Source organism: Pogoniulus pusillus, chromosome 11 (genome assembly GCF_015220805.1).
Source record: "Pogoniulus pusillus isolate bPogPus1 chromosome 11, bPogPus1.pri, whole genome shotgun sequence".
NCBI lineage: Eukaryota > Metazoa > Chordata > Aves > Piciformes > Lybiidae > Pogoniulus > Pogoniulus pusillus.
Genome location: NC_087274.1, coordinates 7,068,676 through 7,089,472, shown reverse-complemented (window position 1 = coordinate 7,089,472; position 20,797 = coordinate 7,068,676). Strand labels below are relative to the sequence as shown.

The 20,797-nt window shown below is 46.6% G+C and overlaps 1 protein-coding gene across 1 annotated transcript in view; it reads left to right on the top strand.

Annotated features, from left to right (window-relative positions):
* RPTOR (regulatory associated protein of MTOR complex 1) overlaps nt 1–20,797 on the top strand; it is a 219,516-nt gene that overhangs the window by 68,797 nt on the left and 129,922 nt on the right. The window contains exon 6 of the mRNA XM_064150737.1: nt 10,759–10,934. Within this exon, the coding sequence (XP_064006807.1) occupies nt 10,759–10,934 (176 nt within the window). The remainder of the gene's footprint in view (nt 1–10,758; nt 10,935–20,797) is intronic.

The window sequence follows — 20,797 nt, the reverse complement described above, 5'->3', positions numbered from 1 at the left end:
AAAGCTTTTTAGTTTTTGGTCTGTTGTTAGTAAATACAGTGTGAGAAGGCTGAGAGTGAAGGGCTGTGCAGATAGGAGGAAGATGCTGTTTCACTAAGAAGGTGGCAGTTCACCAGGGGCAGGAATCTCTCCTGGCTTATTCTGGTAGACAGATTGCAGTGGAAGCTATTTTTCATTTCAGCAAGACTGCTTCTGTTAGGGAGGTGAAGGTGAGGGAGAAGACCTACCTCTGAAGATACCAGGGCCAGTTGAGGTGTGACTGGATTTTGGTGAGGTGAGGAATGTGCAGAGATAATTTTGTCATTTGAAACTGGGTGTCAAGAAGATGGAGACAGACTCTTCTCAGTGGCCCCCAGGGACAGGACAAGAGGTAATGGATGTAAACTTGAACACAGGAAGCTTCATCTAAACAGGAGAAGGAACTTTGTTACTGGGAGGGTGGCAGAGCACTGAAGCAGGCTGCCCAGAGAGGTGGTGGAGTCTTTCCCTCCAGAGAGTTTCAAGGCTTAAAGGTGTCCAGGGGTGTTCAAGAAAAGCCTGACTGAGGCACTTAGTGCCATGGTCTAGTTGATCAGATAGGGCTGGGTGCTAGGTTGGACTGGATGATCTTGGAGGCCTCTTCCAACCTGGTTGGTTCTATGATTCTTCTATGATTCTTAGGCCCACCTGGACATGTTTCTGTATGATCTGCTTTAGGTGATCCATCTCTGGCAGAGAGATTGGACTTAATGATCTCCAGAAATCCCTTCCAACCTCTACCATTTTGTGATTATAGCTTTGTGCAATTATAGGGCAGCAATTAAGCTAATAAAGGCTACCAATCCCCACCATGCCTAATATGTCAGTGTTTCCAACCCTTCAGTTCATGGCTCTTGATGTAAGACCTGATGATTTCACTGGGCTGTAGACTTCAGTGTTTCAGTGGACTAGATGACCTTTGGAGGTCACTTCCAACCCAACCCATTCTATGATTCCATGAAATAGCTGTGAGTTGGGCAGCTGAGGATTTGGTTCAGTGTCTGGCTAAACAAAAGTACAAATATTGCAGATGAGAAACATCCCTTTAGCAGTGTGGTGTGCACAGGGTGTGAGAGAGCATTAAATGTGAGAAATCAGTTTAAAAGTCCATTTTCCTGGTTGATCTTGCTTTTATTTGTTTTAAGTTTGTTGTGGTATTTGTAAGGCTGTTGTTTTCCTTTCCCAAAAGACCTGGAAAGCTGGCCCCAGCTTTAGAAACTGGGATTTTGCTGTCACTGGCCTGTTTGACATCATTGAGCAGGACACCTGTAGCAGTTTGGGTGTTACCCACCCCCCTCCCATGCATACACCAGATGAGAGTCAGTCAGCTGGAAGTTAAGGAAGCTACCTTTACAGCTTAGCACAATTAGCAAGCATATATATGCAGTATATTACAAATATTTACAGCTATATGCAAGTTAAAAGTAATACAGAAATACAAAACCCCTTCAATGCCCCCAGCACGAGAAGGACATTGGAGCGAGTCCAAAGGAGGCCATGAAGATGCTCAGAGGGCTGCAGCAGCTCTGCTGTGAGGACAAGCTACAAGAGTTGGGGCTTTTCAACCTGGAGAAGAGAAGGCTTCCAGGAGACCTTATAGTGGTCTTCTAGTATCTGAAGGGGACCTACAGGAAGACTGGGAAGGGACTATTGACAAGGTCTTGTAATGACAGGACAAAGGGTAATGGGTTTAAACTGGCAGAGGGGAGATGTTAAGAAAGGGTTCTTTGCAATGAGGCTGGTGAGACACTGGCACAGGTTGCCCAGGGAGGTTGTGGAGCACAGAATCACAGAATGTGATCAAAGGTCATATTCTGTGATTCTATGCTCCACAACCTTCCTGGAGGTGTTGAAGGCCAGGTTGGATGAGGCCTTGAGTAACCTGTTCTAGTGAGAGGTGTCCCTGCCTATGGCAGGGGACTGGAACTGGCTGAGCTTTGAGGTCCCTTCCAACCTAAACTATTCTATGATTCCTGAGCAACCAGACTGCCTGAGAAGAGTCCCAACCGACCACCCCTCCTTCCTTCCTCCCTTTCCACCCTCTCCCTTGTCTTAGGATCCCAGTTACTTGCAGAGTGAGCTGGAACAAGAGGTGTTAAGAAGGAAATGATTAGTTGGGTTACACAGATTCAGGCAGAGCAGTTAATCAGGCAAGCCATTGACTGCCCTTACCTTTCTTTGTGTCCTTGTTTTCATATGTCCCAGCAGAACAAATGGTTAATATAGAATCATAGAATCATAGAATTAGCCAGGTTGGAAGAGACCTCCAAGATCATCCAGTCCAACCTATCACCCAGCCCTATCCAATCAACCAGACCATGGCACTAAGTGCCTCATCCAGTCTTTTCTTGAAGACCCCCAGGGACGGTGCCTCCACCACCTCCCTGGGCAGCCCATTCCAATGCCAATCACTCTCTCTGTGAAGAACTTCTTCCTAACATCCAGCCTAGACCTCCCCTGGCACAACTTGAGACTGTGTCCCCTTGTTCTATTGCTGGTTGCCTGGGAGAAGAGGCCACCCCCCACCTGGCTACAATGCCCCTTCAGGTAGTTGTAGACAGTAATAAGATCACCCCTGAGCCTCCTCTTCTCCAGGCTAAACAGGCCCAGCTCCCTCAACCTCTCCTCATAGGATTTGTGCTATGAATCAATCAGGTTGGAAAAGATCTCCAAGATCATCCAGTCCAACCTGTCACCCAGCCCACCGTAATTTTCCTTTCACAGCCAATAATCTAATTTCTCTCATTAAAATACTGCAGTTAGCCTCAAACCAGCACACCACCAGTGAGTACTGGTGCAGAGAGTGGTCTGGCACACCCCCAACCTTGTAGCACTGAGGGTGGGATGGTGTCTGCAGGGCAGCAGTGAGCTGGCTCTGCCTGTCCTGAGTTCAGAGCTGTGCTTGGAAGGTGTAGTAGAAGGGCTGGTGCTGGCTGCTCTTAAATCACCTCATTAGCTGGCTCTGATGATTCTGTGAGTGCGTCTAAGTACAGTGTAATTCTGGAGAATTAAGCAGGCACTTTAAGTGTGCTGTGCTAACAATGATAAAGCAGTAGGCTCGTTAGTTCTGATTAATTTTCTGGGTAATTATGACATTGTGTTTCCTCTGACTCATCCCCGGTTCGTACAGCAGAGGTCTGCCATCTTAAGGCCACGCTGGAGCCACAGAGAAGCAAAGGCTGAAAGGCCTCTCCTAGAGGTTTGCTTTACTGCATGAGATACAACTTTTGGTTTCCTACTTTGCTGTTGGAATTTTTCAGCAGTGTGTACCCTGAACAGCTGCATTCTGAGATGGGTTTTGTCCTCTGTCTGTGGAGGAGTTGGGTGCTGTAGGAGTGCCTGCTGGTTTTCCCCTCCAGCAGGGTACATGACTAACGAGCCCTAATTGGAGTTGAGGACTCACAGGTTTTATTTTTCCATCTTCAACATTCACTCTCAAAAAGATTAGCTGAACAACAGCACAGCAGAATGGGATCTGGCACCAGCAGCATGGTTGGGAGGAGAATTTCTCTAACCCACCATCTGCTGGGAGAGAGCAACTTCTCTTCTGGAGCTGCGTTAATGTCTACCACAGGGGAAGAGGATGTTGGCAGCAGAGGTTGTGTGATGCTGGCAGGTCTGGTTGACACTTCAGAGAACAGCTCCTAGCTTCTGTCTTGGGGCAGACTTCCTCCACAAAGCTTAGCATGAACATGGCTGTTAATTCCCAAAAGGCTTGGATGTCTGTCCTAGTCCTTGTTTCTTGTCAAGTGCTTGTTTCTCAGGCAAATTGTATAAGTACATAAATGTTTTCAGTAGCAGTGGTTTAAAATCCATCTGTTGTTTCCCTTTCTCTTAATTGCAGGCAGCAATACCTGCAAATCTATTAGCTCTTCCTCCGGATGGACACAACACTGGCAAGGAGCAAAGCTGAGTGCACCTTGGGCGGCTGTAATTTGGTTTTGGAACAGATTAATTACCACCTTCTTACAGGAATGATGACATATTTCAGTGTAATTGATAAAGGAGTATGGAATTGTTGAATGATTTGGGTTGGAAGGGACCTCCAAAGGTCATAGAATCAAGCAGGTTGGAAGAGACCTCCAAGCTCATCCAGTCCAACCTAGCACCCAGCCCTAGCCAGTCAACTAGACCACAGCACTAAGTGCCTCATCCAGGCTTTTCTTGAACAAGGTCATCCAGTCCAACCCCGCTGCAGTCAGCAGGGACATCGTAGAATCATAGAATCAGTCAGGGGTCAGGTCTTTTCCAAAATGGTTGATTCTATGAATCAGAAAGGAACCACAAGGATCATCTAGTTCCAACCCCCCCTGCCATGGGCAAAGACACCCTACCCTAGATCAGGGTCATCAACATCCTCCACTAGATCAGGCTGTTCCAGAGACTTGTCTAGCCTGACCTTCAATATCTCCAGGGATGGGGCCTCAACTACCTCCCTGGGCAGCCAGTTGCAGTGTTCCACCACCTTCATGGTGCAAAACTTGTTCCTAACATCCAATCTAACTCTCCTCTTTGCTAATATCAAACCATTGCCTCTCATCCTGTCACTCCAGGCCATTGGAAACAGTCCCTCTGCAGCCTTCTTGTAGCCCACTTCAGGTAGTAAAAGCTGCTGTTAGGTCTCCCTGGAGCCTTCTCTTCTCCAGACTGAACAAGCCCAGTTCCCTCAGCCTGTAACACTAAACCATACTGGTCCAGGGCTATATTCCCACTGTTACTTTGTCTGAAAGGCTGTGGATTGCCCTAAAAAACCAGGATGTATCACAAGAAGCACTCATATAGTAGGGGATTTTTTAACTTGCAAGTCTTACACAGGAAAACAGGCATCACTGCCTTGGGACTGTCTTTCTGCTAACAGAAATTGTGAGCTAGCCCTGACCTGCTGCAAGGTCTACATCTGACTGATTGCTTACAGGAAAAACCCAGTTAAAGGCTGCAGAAAAAAATGAATATTGATGATTCTGATGACCTTTTGCATGTGGGAGCTTTACATGGTTTGTGAGTACAGTTTTGCAAGTTTATGCTTTTTAATCTTAGAATCATAGAATCAACCAGGTTGGAAGAGACCTCCAAGCTCATCCAGTCCAACCTAGCACCCAGCCCTGTCCAGTTAACTAGACCATGGCACTAAGTGCCTCATCCAGGCTTTTAGGCTTTTCTTTTTGGTCTGGATGATCTTGGAGGTCTCTTCCAACCTGGTTGATTCTATTCTTCAACACCTCCAGGGACAGCAACTCCACCACCTCCCTGGGCAGCCCATTCCAATGCCAATCACTCTCTCTGCCAACAACTTCCTCCTAACATCCAGCCTATACTTCCCCCAGTACAACTTGAGACTGTGTCCCCTTGTTCTGTTGCTGGTTGCCTGAGAGAAGAGACCAACCCCCACTTGCCTACAACCTCATTTTAGGTAGTTGTAGACAGCAATCTTGCCTTAACCTCCCACTTATTCCATCTCTTGCCCTCTTAAAAGGTTACATTGATGAGAGCAGCCTAGAAAGTGGGACTTCAGTCCACATTCAAAGGATGCAAAAATATACAAAGTGGGCTTTACTTGACCCACTTTTGGGGTTTTTTTCCCCTCCATTTTCTTTTACTTGTAGTAATGTTTTGCTACTTCATTATGCCTAGAAGTCTGAGGAGGTCTATAATTGCTAGCTGGTGGTTTATGTTCATTTTATGGTTGTTATTAGTTCATCTCCTAATGGATAAATATTTACACTGCCTGTGTCACAGCCTCTTACTGTGTAGAAGCCAAGAGTTGAGCAGGTCTTGGAGCATGAGCTACTTCCCCATCAAAACTGAGGGGTTAGCTCACTACCAGACCATGATGAATGTCAAATGTTTTATGCTACTCTCACACTACTCAGGAAGCAGAAAATCCATCTAAATGTACCTCCCACCTACAGAGCCCATTTATGAGGCTGCCCAGAGGCTGTTTCCTTTAGGAAATGAATAGCCATAGCTAAGCAGTCTGACTGCTTTATATTTATACCTCTGTGAAGACTTAATGCCTTTCCAGCCTCTCTCATGACCTTCTCCTCAAATGAACGATTTGGCAGTGTTTTGATTACCTTTTTTAGTTGTTTTTTTTACTAACATGCAGCTTAAGTTTTATTGAGAGTAAATATCATGAGAGGACAAGTGATGAGTTGAGAGGTGGCTTCATGTCCACTATGGCTTGAATCTTTGCTGAAGATCACTCAACTGAGAGCAAGGACAAGTCTTAGGTAATTTGGACAAGTTGAGAAAGCCAAAGTGTGTCACTGCTGCCTCTGGGATTAGAACAGAAATGTTGAAGGAATTAAAAAACCTAACAGGTTATAGAATGCATAAAATAGCAGCTGAAACTTATCTGTTTCTTATCAGGTTGCTTTGCTAGACTAGTGTGATGGTTTGGGTGTTCCCTGCCCCCCCCCCCCCCCCCCCCCCCCAACTTTTAGAAATTACCCAGACTAGTCTCAGTCGGCTCTGGGAATATAAATGAAGCATTTATTTACAGCTAGCACAATATACAAGCAGATATTTGCAGTATATACAGTTATAGACAGAAATATACAAGGTGAAAGGTAATACAGAAACATGACTCCCCTCCCAGAAACCTGAGTCCCCAGGAGGGGCTCTCAACCACCCCTTCACCTTCCCCCTGCCCCTCTCAGCCTTACCCCAGTCCCAAGGAAGAATGGAAGTTCAGCCAAGAGGTTAAGAAGCAAAGGTGAGTGGAGGGTGTGTGTTAGAGAGATGCAGCTCAGTCAGCAGCCCAGCCAGAGAGTGAGACAAAAAAACGTTGAGAGTGTTATCTAATGTTTTCATTTCTTCTTCAGCAAGACTCTGAGGGAAAGTAGACATCACCATTGGTTTCCTTTCACAGCCTATGATCTAGTTCTCACCAAAACATTCTACCCTGCTTCAAACTAGCACAACAAGAGAAGCTGAGAGAGCTGGAGCTGTTCAGCCTGGAGAAGAGAAGTCTCTGGGGGAGACCTTTTAGTGGCCTTCCAGGTGCTGAAACAGACCTACGAGAAAGCCAGGAAGGGACTTTTTAAAAGAGCTTGTAGTGATAGGACAAGAGGAGATGGATTGAAGCTTGAAGAGGATGTATTTAAACTGGATATTAGGAAGAAATTCTCTACAGTGAGGGTGGTGAGGTTTCCTAGAGGGGTTGTGGGTGCTTCCTCTCTGGAATTGTTCAAGGCTTGGTTGGATGAAGCCTTGAGCAGTCTGTTTGAGTAGGAGGTATCTCTGCCCATGGCAGAGGGGTTGGGATTTGATGACCTTAAGGTCCCTCCCAACCCAGCCTGTTCCATGAACCTGTGATTGTGCCAGGCTCTGGGTTTGCGACACAGCATTCTGTTCCACATCAACCCTTCTAAGACACCTCTTCAAATGGACATGTAAAGGTGGGCAAGAGTGAGTTTGTTAGTCAACTGTGTCACCTTACTCAGCTGGAAAAAGAAAGTGGCTGAAGTGTTGTTCTTTGAATGGATGTTCTTCCGTTAACTTGGGGAACAGCACAGAGATCACTTTGATAGGTCTTTGCTTTCCAGCTCTTACATGAAAGGAAATGAAGACATCCCTCCTGGGACTCTTTTTTTCCCACCTCTTCCTTCAAGAAGCTTTCAGTACCATAGATCAAAACTGTGGTTGGCTGAGGTGTTTATTTCATTGAGCTGCTTCAGAAAGGCACCGGCAAAATGATCTGTGGGTTTTGCTCTGTGAATTAATAGTCTGAAAAATCGTCCCCTTAATCAGAATTGTAATTAGTAGAATCAGTGTGGTTGTGAAAAATTGGGAATGTTGCTATCTAGGGTATTATACACTCTACAGGCTGATGGTTGCTGTGGTGCAGGTCAGAATTAGAGGAACTCTTTCACAGCAGGTTTGACCCTGAGTTATAAAAGCCCCTAAGCACTCTCCTGTGTCTCCTCTGTTTCTGACTCTTTGTTGAAATTGCTCCACAGCATGAGGAGTGGAAGACTGGAATAGTCATAGAATGGTTTAGGTTGGAAGGGACCTCAAAGATCATCTAGTTCCAGCCACCAGCCATGATGGTCATGCACAGCTGCTTCTGATCCGCAGATGCTTTAACACCATCATAGAATCATTTGGGTTGGAAAAGACCTTTAAGATCATCGAGTCCAAACAGCAACCCAATGCCACCATGCCCACCAAACCACATCTCATTGGAATGGGCTGCCCAGGGAGGTGGTGGAGACACCGTCCCTGGAGATGTTCAAGCAAAGCCTGGATGAGGCACTTAGTGCCATGGTCTGGTTGACTGGCCAGGGCTGGGTGCTAGGTTGGACTGGATGATCTTGGAGGTCTCTTCCAACCTGGTTGATTCCATGATTCTATGATTCAGAGTGCCAGGTCTGTGTTTTCTTTGAACACTTCCAGGGATTGTGACGCATCCACCTCCCTGAGGAGCATGTTCCAATGAATCAATCAAACATAGAATCAACCAGGTTGGAAGAGACCTCCAAGATCATCCAGTCCAACCTAGCACCCAGCCCTGGCCAATCAACCAGACCATGGCACCAAGTGCCCCAGCCAGGCTTTGCTTCAACACCTCCAGGGACGGCAACTCCACCACCTCCCTGGGCAGCCCATTCCAATGCCAATCACTCTCTCTGACAACAACTTCCTCCTAACATGCAGCCTAGAGGTCCCCTGGCACAACTTGAGACTGTGTCCCCTTCTTCTATTGCTGCTTGCCTAGAAGATGAGACCAGCCCCACCCAGCTATAACCTCCCTTCAGGTTGTTGTAGTCTACTTGAATGCTTGACCACTCTTTCAGTTGGCCCAGTGCACCCTATCAGCCCCTGGCGAGCATGAAACCTGCAGTGAAATCTCTCTCTTCTGAGCTTTTCAAACAGATGATTATGCTAAATTAAATGAAAACTGCTCCAATCTTGGGAAATTTATCTCTTATTCCAACAGTTCTGGATCTTGAGGTGCAAGTACTGCATCCATTTCTAGAGGCCCTATTACAAGAGAAATATGGATGTGCTGGAGCATGTCCAGAGAAGGGCCACGAGGATGCTCAGAGGGCTGCAGCAGCTCTGCTATGAGGACAGACTGAAAGAGTTGGGGCTATTCAGTCTGAAGAAGAGGAGGCTCCAAGGTGACCTTCTTGTGGCCTTCCAGGATCTGAAGGGGGCCTACAAAAAAGCTGGGGAGGGACTTTTTAGGCTCTCAGGTAGTGACAGGACTAGGGGGAATGGAGCAAAGCTGGAGGTGGGGAGATTCAGCCTGGACGTGAGGAGGGAGTTGTTGAGCATGAGAGTGGTGAGAGGCTGGACTGGGTTGCCCAGGGAGGTGGTTGAGGCCCCATGGCTGGAGGTGTTTAAGGCCAGGCTGGATGAGGCTGTGTCCAGGCTGCTCTAGGGTAGGGTGTCCCTGGGCATGGGCATGGCAGGGGGGTTGGAACTGGCTGATCCTTGTGGTCCCTTCCAACCCTGACTGATTCTATGATTCTGTGATTCAAAGACCTGACTTTAAAATTACTTTTCAGTGTAACATTCACTGTTTGGAGGAGAGGTTACCACTTTTTTTCCATCCCAAGGAGTATGTATAAGGACTTTGAGGCCTTTTGCTGAATCACTGATTAATAAATCTATCTGTAGAGACATTAATATTTGCATTTCAGAAGGCAATGCATGTTTCTTCTTCTCTTTTTGTTTGAAGATAGCCCCTCTAGACAGAGTAATTTCCTCTTATTTTCCAGATTGACCTTTTGTGCTCTAGGGAAGTAGAAAGGTGTACGAAGGGAACCACAGGGAGCTCAATATTCTCTTGACTCACCAAGAGTCCTCTTTATCCTCTGTGGCAGGAAATGCTGCCTACTACAGCCAAACAAGTTGCATTTTTCCACTTGGAGCTGTTCTGCCATCTGTGGTGAATGGTTATGAGCCACAGGAAGGATGGGTTTTGCTTAAATATAAAAGAAAGAATAATTAGCCCAACTTGGATCTATAGTGCTTGATTCCAGGCTGGCAGATGTGAGCTGAAGATTCCAAAGTGGTGATTACAGTTCAGTCCTGCTGCAAGTTGCTTTGATGTGTACTATTGTTTATGGTAAATACATTTAAATCCTGTTAATTATATATGAGTTAAAATTGTCTGCTGCTACAACTTCTCTGAATCCAGAGGTGCTGTGAACTTTGACAGCTCTCCAGTGCTTAGGTGGTGGTTTGGGTGTTACCCCCACGCTTTGTAAATCACCCAGACTAGACTCAGCTGGCAGCTTAGCAGAACATACAAGCAGATAGTTACAGTATATACATTTATATACAGAAATGTACAAGGTAAAAGATAATACAGAAACACAGCAGCCCTCCCAGAAACCTGAGTCCCCAGGAGGGGCTTCCAACCGCCCCTTCACCTTCCCCCTACCCCTCTCAACCTTTCCCCAGTCACAAGGAAGAATGGAGGTTCAGCCAGGGGGTTAGGAAGCCAAGTGAACTCACTCAGAGAAACGGAGGGTGAGGTTAGGGAGAGAAGCAGCTTGGAGCTCCCCAGCAGGAGAAGTTGTGCCTTATCTATGTTTTGATTCTTATACATCTCAGCAAGCCTATGAGGGAAGTGGACATCAGCATTGTTTTCCTTCCACAGCCTGTAATCTAGTCCTTCTCACCAAAACATTCTAGCTAGCTTCAAACTAGCACAGCTTACTTTCAGGATGGTGTAGAAATGAATTTCACTGAGTTCACCTCCAGTGTTCTCCTTCATCTCTCCAGGTAGCTGCGATTAACCCAAACCACCCGCTTGCTCAGATGCCTTTGCCACCTTCCATGAAGAACTGCATTCAGCTGGCAGCCTGTGAAGCCAACGAGCTGCTGCCCATGATCCCTGATCTGCCAGCTGACCTCTTCACATCATGCCTTACTACCCCCATCAAAATTGCTCTGAGATGGTGAGTATCCTCCCTGTTGGGGAGAGCAAGTGCGTGACTTGTGTGGCTTGTCTGCTGAAGTGACCAGTTTGTTAAGCCAAACTCTTCATCCAACCTAAAGTTTCCTTGCAGTATCACAGGATCACAGATGTTAGGGGCTGGAAGGGACCCAAGGAGATCATCGAGTCCAACCCCCCTGCCAGAGCAGGACAGGGCAATGCAATCTAACACAGATCACAGAGGAACACATCCAGACAGGCCTTGAAAGTCTCCAGAGAAGGAGACCTCACTACCTCTTTAGGGAGCCTGTTCCAGTGCTCTGGGACCCTTAGAGTAAAGAATTTCCCCCTTGTGTTGAGCTGGAACCTCTCTTGCTCTACCTTACACCCATAATGAATGACAGGATTTGAACTATGCATTTGGGACAGCATTTTTATTAATCACAATTCCAAAGGTGAAAATATTGTTATCTTCTACTTATTACAGTTTAGATTCCAGCTCAATATCTGGGTTTGCTCAGATTAAGGGATTTGCTGTTCTGGGAATTAAATATCTGCTTCTCCAGAGAGCAGAAATAGTACCTAGTGCATTACAAACTTTTGGTAAATTGTCCTTTGTGCAAATCACATTCCAGATATTGCAGTTGCTGTAAATAATCCAGCAATGCTGGAGTGAAAGAAACTGAGCCATAAAGCAAAGAAAGATGTTGTGGAGTGACACAGCAAGTTAATTAGGCAGAAAATAATAAAAGACTGCTACAGACAGCAGCAGCTTTCGAAGAACAGTATTTTTACCCAGCAACAGAGAGGAGCAAGAGCAGCTCTGGTTTAGCTGTCTTTTGGGGATACTTAATCACTCTCAGTTCTGGGACTCTTTCTGATTCGTATAAGCAACAAACTGAGTTAATTTGGCTGGGTTCTGGTGTAGGTACTTGGTGCATTTCATTGATACTTGAGTGCAGCACAAAATCTGTTCAAGTTTTTGTCCCTGGTTTGTATAGAATCAACCAGGTTGGAGGAGACCTCCAACATCATCCAGTCCAACCTAGCACTCAGCCCTGTCCAGTCAACTAAGTGCCTCATCCAGGCTTTGCATGAACACCTCCAGGGACAGCGACTCCACCACCTCCCTGGGCAGCCCATTCCAATGCCAACCACTCTCTCTGCCAACAACTTCCTCCTAACATCCAGCCTAGACCTCCCCTGGCACAACTTGAGGCTATGTCCCCTTGTTCTGTTGCTGGTTGCCTGGCAGAAGAGACCAACCTCCCCTGGCTACATCCTCCCTTCAAGTAGTTTGACTTCAGATAGTTTGACTTCAGATAGTTTGACTTCATGAGCTCACAGGGTGTTTTCTCAACAAGACAGTCACAGCTTGTAAGCACTGGAAGTAGTATTGGATGATTTTAAAGAGTAAGGCAAAGAACTTAAGGAATGTTTTCAAGGGAAAGTTTTGAGAGAGCAAGAGAGAAAATGATTTTTCTGACTCAGTTGTCGTGGGCCAGGAGTCTGAAGTAATGGCAGACTAGCCTAGAGGTTCAGCCAAAGAACAGCAAGCCACTAAATGAGGTAGGCAGGTTTCTGCTCCTCTCAAAGCTTTAAAATCCTTTCTGATTTTAATTTTCCTTCTATTTTGAAAGCAAAACTTTCTATTGCTTTTCTAAGGTAGCAGTCTGGTTGCTGTACTAACCACTCATCAGAACTCACAAGCGAGCACTTGCAGGTTTGCAACACACTTGAGCCTGCTGATTAGCCAGAGACATTTAATCTCATCTAATCCAGAGAGAATGTTGTGCTTCCCTTCTGGGACAGGTGAAAGAGAGGAGGTTAAGGTCCCATGTAGGTGTTACTGTGTCAGCTCTTCACTACTGAAGTGACATCTTGACTTGGAGCTCTGCCTCCGTGCTCTTCCCAGTGCTGATGTGGTGGTGGTGGCAGGCTTGCTCTGGACTCTGCTGTTTGAAAGTTCTCAGGCTGCCTGCATAAATCCTTCTCTTTAAAAGCTGAAGGAAGTTTCTGTGCAGCAAAATTCCTTCAGGGGAACTTGAAAAAATGCTGTTTTATAACCAGGAAAATATGGTTGCAGGGAGCTGCCTTTATCATACAGCTGCTCTTGGACCACTGCTAGCCAAACAATGAGGTTTAGGTCTGTGCTGGGTTTATCTATAGAGAAATACTTTGAAATTTATCTGCATATTCCACCTGATTAGCTCAGGGCTCACAGCAGATAACAAAAAATGCAGCTTGGCAAATACAAATGATGCCTGCTTAAAAATTGCTGGTTGCATGGAGTCAACAACCAATAAATAAACCCAGAAGTGACACAGGATTCGACAAAGAGAGGTTTAAGTTCAAGGGAGGATGTTTTCACCAAACCTTATGTTACTGTGGAGGAAAGAGTGAACAATTGCTGTGCAGGGTGAATATGCTGAGGCTTGCAGTTACTCTGAATAACTCATTATTGAGCCTGTGTGTTAAATCAATACCATGCAGACACAGTGACACCACTTAATTTCTGTTGTTTTCACTAATTCATGAAACCTTTGTGAGTGTCTCTGGCTTGGGCTTTGATGCCTATTGAAGATTAACAGGTTTAGAGCAAACTGAAGCTTCATAAGTGAAGTGAAATCCATTGAGACTTCAGAGTTCTCCTTCCTTTGCAGTTACCACAACCACACTTCACAGTTTGTGCCATATTTGAAGTAAAATGCTGAGGCTCTCGAAGAGGGGTTGGAGGGAGAGGAGGTTGGTGTGGTTGGGGTTTTTTTGGCAGGGTCTTTTATATATACATATATATATATTTATATATAAAATTTATATGTGTGTGTGTATGGGGCTGCCCAGGGAAGTGGTAGAGTTGCCATCCCTGGAGGTGTTCAAGAAAAGACTGGATGAGTAACCTAGTGCCATGGTCTAGTTGATTGGCTAGGGCTGGATGCTAGGTTGGACTCGCTGATCTTGAAGGTCTCTTCCAACCTGGTTGATTCTATGATTCTATGATACTATATACACACCTCTCCTATGAGGACAGACTGAAAGAGTTGGGGCTGTTCAGTCTGCAGAAGAGGAGGCTCCCAGGTGACCTTCTTGTGGCCTTCCAGGATCTGAAGGGGACCTACAAAAAAGCTGGGGAGGGACTTTCTAGTCCTGTCACTCCCTGAGAGCCTAAAGGGAATGGAGCAAAGCTGGAGGTGGGGAGAGTCAGCCTGGATGTGAAGAGGAATTTGTTCATCATGAGAGTGGTGAGAGTCTGGAATGGGTTGCCCAGGGAGGTGGTTGAGGCCCCATCCCTGGAGGTGTTTAAGGCCAGACTGGATGAGGCTGTGTCCAGGCTGCTCTAGGGTAGGGTGTCCCTGCCCATGGTAGGGGCGTTGGAACTAGGTGATTCTTGTGATCCCTTCCAACCCTGGCTGATTCAATGATTATATATATATAGATATATATAAAATAAGTGGATTTCTTTTTAATATTGTGATCTGTTCAAGAATTTTCTGTTACTTCATCTCCATGGGAACATGGCAGAGGAGGAGGGCTGAGGGCAGCTCTACACCTGGCATAAGGATGAGATATTGGCAGAGTTGTGTCTCGTTTATGTTTGACAGGGAACACATTTATAAAGCATGCAGTTCAGGGGGAAAGATTTGAAAGTCTTAACCTCAGCTGTTGGAGAGATTGATGCCCTGTGAACTCCTGGGTAGGAAAATGTTTCTACTGCATCTAATCCAATGATTACATGTGGTGCTTACCACACACACACACAAAATGCCTCCCCTGTTGTCTGATGGAGATTATGCTCCTTTGTATTCCCTATAGATTGGCATTGTTACAGTTGTGGGTTTATCCATGCCAGTCCTGTAAATAATGAGGGCTTGCTTGAGGAGCAATTGCTCACTGCTGCTAAGCACAGCACATGCAAAGCCAGACCCTCCTCCTGCATTCCAGCTGCTTGATGCAAACCCTCTGGTGGTGTCCTAGAGCAGTTAACTGAAAATAAAGATGCAAGTCTTTGTCATTAAAACTTCTCTTTTACTTCCCTTTTTACTAAAACTGATTTCTTCCTCACCTTGGGGTTGTTCAGGGCCAGCTTGGATAAGGCCTTGAGCAACCTGGTCTAGTGGAAGGTGTCCCTGCTCATGGCAGGGGCATTGGATAATCTTTAAGGTCTCTTCAAAACTAAACCATTCTATGAATCTATGATCCAGAGCCTGCAGAATGGCTTTGGAAATACCATTTTTGCAGTTCTGGACTGACAGGCTAATGAGATTTCATGTATTGAATTTATGGACAAGTAGAAGTTTGATGAGTAAATTTCCATCCCATTTTGTGCTCTGTATTTTAAGTAAACAACTGATGGACAAAATCAGTTAGCAAATGGAGCTTGCAGCTGTATCCACTTCAGTCTCATTTCAGGGGAGGAAGAATTGATGCTGGTAAGATAAACAGGGGTCACACAGAATCACAGGATGTTAGGAGTGGGAAGTGACCTCTAGAGATCATCAAATTCAACCCTCTTGCTAGGGCAGGTCACGCAGGAGTGCATCCAGGTGGGTTTTGAATGTCTCCAGAGAGGCAGACTCCACAACCTCTCTGGGCAGCCTGTTCCACTGTGTCACCACCCTATGAGTAAAGAAGTTTCTCCTCAAGCTCAAGTGAAACCTCCTGTGTTCTTGTTCCTTGTCCTGTCACTTGGCACCACCAAAAAGAGCCTGACACTTTCATCTTGGCACCCACCCCTCAGATATGTGTAGATGTTGATAAGATCCCCTCTCAGCCTTCTCCAGACCAAACAGCCCCAGGTCACTCAGACATGCCCTACTGCTTGTGGTGCTTGAAACTCTTAATGGCAATCTGATGATTCCCAGTCTCCAGTGTATGAATTGTGATGAACTTGACACTGGTTGTCTTCACAGACAGTGACTGCTGGGAGCTGCTGTCTTGTCACTATATATAGCTGTGTGTGAGGCCAGCTCAGAGATAAGCTGTATGGATTGTTAAGCTTGATTGATGTGCACTAATCAGGCCGTGGATGCAGCTATAGCAGAAAGAAGCAGAGATGAGTGTGTTTGGGGCTCTGTTTTACGCAGCTCTGTGTCTCTCACACTGTCTGAAGCAAAAAGCAACTCTACTGGCAGTTGTGAGCAGTTGTGCGTCAGATGCTGATGTTGTCATCAGTCCCTTAAGACATAAACAAGCTGCAATTAGGATTTTACACACGCAGGAGAAAGAAGCTGGGCTTGTATGCATTGTTTTAAGGACCTTGTGGCTTTGAGCCATGAAGTGCCACTCATCAGAGAGTGAAAAGTGCTGGAAAACCCTCAAAGAAAATAGAGAAGCAAAAGAAAAAGTTTAGGCAGTGCTCAAACTGAAGAGTTTTTGGATGTGCAGTTTGTGCACCACAGCATTCACAGAGCAGGCTTGTAAGTGCACGGGAAAGAACTTGACCTGTGGCAGCTGCTTTTCTGTTGAGTCAATTAAAACAAACATTTAAAGTGTTGAACCTTTCCTAATCTATTTATTGTGTGTTTCTGCTTGAGATTTTAGGGGAGATTGAACTGAGCCAATCCTCTGTCCTAAATTTATTTAGAGAGAAAGTAAATTGAGTTTTAAAATATTGCTGTGGTAGCTGAGCACAGCCTGGCTGAGCACTTTTATTGTGTGTTTCTGGGCTTCTCCTTTATTGCCTGGCATTTATTGGTGTATTTACATGCAGCTCTAATGTTTTTCACCTGATGTTTGTGATGATGACACTAGCCAGCACTTGAGACCTCACATTTAGAGCCTTGGAGTGATGAAACAGGGCTGCAGATACAGGATGAGGAACATTTTGTTTCTGAGTACATTTTCTTGGCAGTCAGTGGTGGTTAGAGAGGCACTGCAGATAGGCTGCTGCTAGTTAAATGGGGTTTTGATGAACTAATTCCTTGCAAAATATTGCAGGGGGGTTTCTTGTAACAGGCCCAGTATGTACCAAAGCCTTCAGCCCTTGCTGCTTTACTCCCAGCCTGGTGAATATCAAAGAGATCCACAAACAGGGCAGACAGAGGAGGTCTTCACCAGCCAAATGCGTTCTGGCTTTGTTTTGTCATTTTTGAGGAGCCACCAGCTCAGAATCACAGAAGCATCCAGGTTGGCAAAGCCCCTCAGGATCACCAAATCCAACCTCTAACCCTACTCTACGAGATTCACCTTAAACCATATCCCTAAGCACCACATCCAAACCACCCTTAAACACACCCAGGGTGGGTGACTCCACCACCTCCCTGGGCAGCTCATTCCAGCTCAAATGCATTAACCAAAATCCAAGGCCACAGGGCAATTCTAACAGCTCCCTAAGGAAGTGCCAAGTGACAGCTGCAGAGTGTGTTTAGATGTGTAAACATCTGCTTATTGGTGACCTTCAGAAGTATTCCCTGCAGCTTCTGCCACATCTCTGAGGGCATCTCTCTTGCTGTGTGCCCTGAACTCGTGGGACGAGCTTTCTGCCTCTAATCCACCAAGATGTAATCAAAAGCCCTGTGCTTAGGAGAAATCCCTGCAAAAAAGAGGCTAATGTGTTTGCTTGCCCTGTGGCAAACGTGCTCTGCTGCCAGGCAAGAGCCTGCTCAGCAGTTCTGAGCCTCTCACCACCCAGCCTGGAAGAGATGGGCTCTGCTGGTCCTGTTGATAGGTTGTGTCCAGCAGCAGTGTGTACCTCTGCCCTCCTGCCTGGCAGCCTGACTGAGGGAGTCAGGTTAGATGATGACATGGCAGGGGTGAGAGGCTGCCCAGTTAAATACAAACTGCTCTGTGACCTGGAGATAGGTAGAACTCTTTTCTTTGTAGAAAACAAAGTTGTGTTCTGGTCTTCTTTTAGTTCAAGAAGGGCAGAGAACTACTGGAGAGAAGGACACAAGGGCGATGAGGGGACTGGAGCATCTCTTTCAGGAGGAGAGGCTGAGAGATCTGGAGCGCTTTAGCCTGGAAAGGAGAAGACTGAGAGGGGATCTTCTCAATGCTTATAAATACCTGAGGGTTAGACGTCATGAGGATGGGGCTGGGCTCCTCTCAGCAGTGGCCAGTGGTAGGACAAGGGGCAGTGGGTGCAGATTAGAGCACAGGAGGTTCCAGCTGAACTTAAGGAGAAACTACTTTGAGGGTGCTGGAGCATTGTCAGTCAGAAAGGTTTGAGGATTCTCCTCTGGAGACTGGCAAAACCCTACCTGGCTGCATTCCTGGGTGCTCTGCTCTAGGTGAACCCGAGGTAGCAGGGGGGGTTGGACTAGATGATTTCCAGAGGTCCATTCCAACCCCCAGCACTCCACGATTCGATGTGTCACAATGTGGAGGCGTCGAGCAGAGGTGTTAGAAAGTCTTTTGGCATCCTTAGACTGCAGAGAGACTCCAGCCTGATTCTGACGACCTAATTCTGCTGTGCTGAATCCTGCCTGCAGCTTTTGTTGGAGGGGTGTTTCCCTGCGTGGTTTGGTGAGGCAGTGGTGTAAGGTTTTTATGCTCTGGCAGACTGTGTAGGGATCCCACTGCAGTGTTCAGAGAGAGAGCTTTATGGCTTCTTTTTTTTTCCACGATGGATGGTGCACACATCAGAAAAGCAACCTGGAGACCATTTAGCTTTCAGAGCCCTTCTCTGCTTTTGGCAGTAATGGATGTCCTGCAGGCAGAGCGTGCCACAACCAAACTGGAGTGTCCTGAACGTTTCAGGAATGAGCTCTACACACCTTGTCTTTAAAAAAGTGATTGTTCTCCTCTTTACCTGGGAATTGCTTTTAGGATGTGAGTGTCATGGCTGTGGTGAAAGGAGGGGCTCCTGCTGCAGCAGCTTCAGCCACTGCTGCCTGTAGGAGGTGGTTTCTGAGGCAGCTGAGCTCTCCTGGTCCCACACTGCCCACAGAGCTTTGTGTTCCCGTGCAGAGTGAAGTGTAGGGGTTAAATAGGAACTGATATGGCTACCAGGATTGGGGCTGTTCAGCCTGGAGAAGAAAAGTCTCTTGTGGAGACCTTAAAGCAGCCTTCCAGTACCTGAAGGTGTTCAAGAAAAGCCTGAATGAGGCACTTAGTGCCATGGTCTGGTTGATTGGAAAGGGCTGGGTAATAGGTTGGACTGGATGATCTTGGAGGTCTCTTCCAACCTGGTTGATTCTATGAAGGAGGCCTACAAGAAAGCTGAGGAGGGTTTTTTTCACAAGGGCTTGCAGTGATAAAATGAGAGGGAATGGATTGAAGCTTGAGGAGAGCAGATTTCAGCTGGAGATTAGGAGGAAATTCTTTCCAGTGAAGGTGGTGAGACACTGGAACAGGCTGCCCAGGGAGGTCATAGATGCCCTCCCTGAGGGCGTCTATGGATGGAAGCTGCAGCACAGGAGGTTCCACTTCAGCACAAGGGGGAACTTCTTCCTTTAAGTGTCACAGAACACTGGCACAGGCTGCCCAGAGAGGCTGTGGAGTCTCCTTCTCTGGAGACTTTCAAGGCTTGTCTGAATGTGTTTCTGTGTGACCTGAGCTAGATTGTGTGGTCCTGCTCTGGCAGGGGGTTGGACTGGATGATCTCTTTGGGTCCCTTCCATCACCTGACATCCTGTGATCTCTGGAGGTGTTTAAGGCCAGGTTGGATGGGGCCATGAGCAACCTGGGCTAATGGAAAGTGGCCCTGCCCTGCCCATGGCAGGGTGTTGTAACTCAATGACCTTTAAGGTCCCTTTCAGCCCAAACCATCCTATGTGTGAATGAACAAATGTTGCACTGATAGAGAAATTAATCAAACAACAGAGAATGGATTTCTGAAGCATTGGGAAAATGGGCTGGGAAGGTAGTGGATCACTGAGGAAATGATCTCATTACTCTCTACAACTACCTGAAGGGAGGTTGTAGCCAGGTGGGGTTGGTCTCTTCTGCCAGGCAGCCAGCAACAGAACAAGAGGACACAGTCTCAAGTTGTGTTGGGGGAGGTCTAGGCTGGATGTTAGGAGGAAGTTGTTGTCAGAGAGAGTGATTGGCATTGGAATGGGCTGCCCAGGGAGGTGGTGGAGTCGCTGTCCCTGGAGGTGTTCAAGCAAAGCCTGGCTGAGGCACTTAGTGCCATGGTCTGGTTGATTGGCCAGGGACTGGGTGCTAGGATGGACTGGAGGTATTGGAGATCTCTTCCAACCTGGTTGATTTCACGATTCTATGATTTCTCTAGTTAAATGTGCTGCTTTTCCTTCCCAGATTTTTGCTTCCTACTTGTGCTCTCTGGGCCACAAAGGATGTCCCCAGGAATTCTGGAGGAGGGGAAACCAGGCCGGCAGCCGCTTTGTCTTCCCACGCTCGCTTGGGATAAGCAGCCCTTGGGATTTGCTTGCAGAGCGAGTGCTGGTGCTGACAAGACTCCACATTTCCAGGGCAGACATTCCTGAAGTGGTGATTTCTGTAATGCTGAGGAAATGGAGTCAGCATTTTCATTTTCCTAATTGAATAGCTGAGGTGTTTGAACTCGACTCATCCCTCTGCCTCCCTCCCTTTCTCGCTTCCCTGCCTGCAGCGCCAGAGCTCTTCAGGGAAGCCCCAGCCAACGCTGATCATTATTCCAGAAGCACAAACCCTCCCCTGCTCTCCTATCGTCTCGCTCCTCTCCAGAGGCCATGCAGGATGACTGTGAGCCCTTTTCCCACCCCCTGCTGCTCTGTGCTGGCAGACTTGTCACCATGACACTTACAACCCCCCAGTTTTGACTCCCGACGATGGAAATCGCTGCATAATCACCAGTGTGACAAATATTGAGAGCCTCCTTTCAGCCTCATTATGCTGTGGCAAAGTTTTCTACCCAAACACTCTTCTTCTTTATAAAGCAGAAGTGCTGTAATAAAGAAACCACCTTGCCATATTCTTCCCCACAGAACCTTTGTCGTTAAA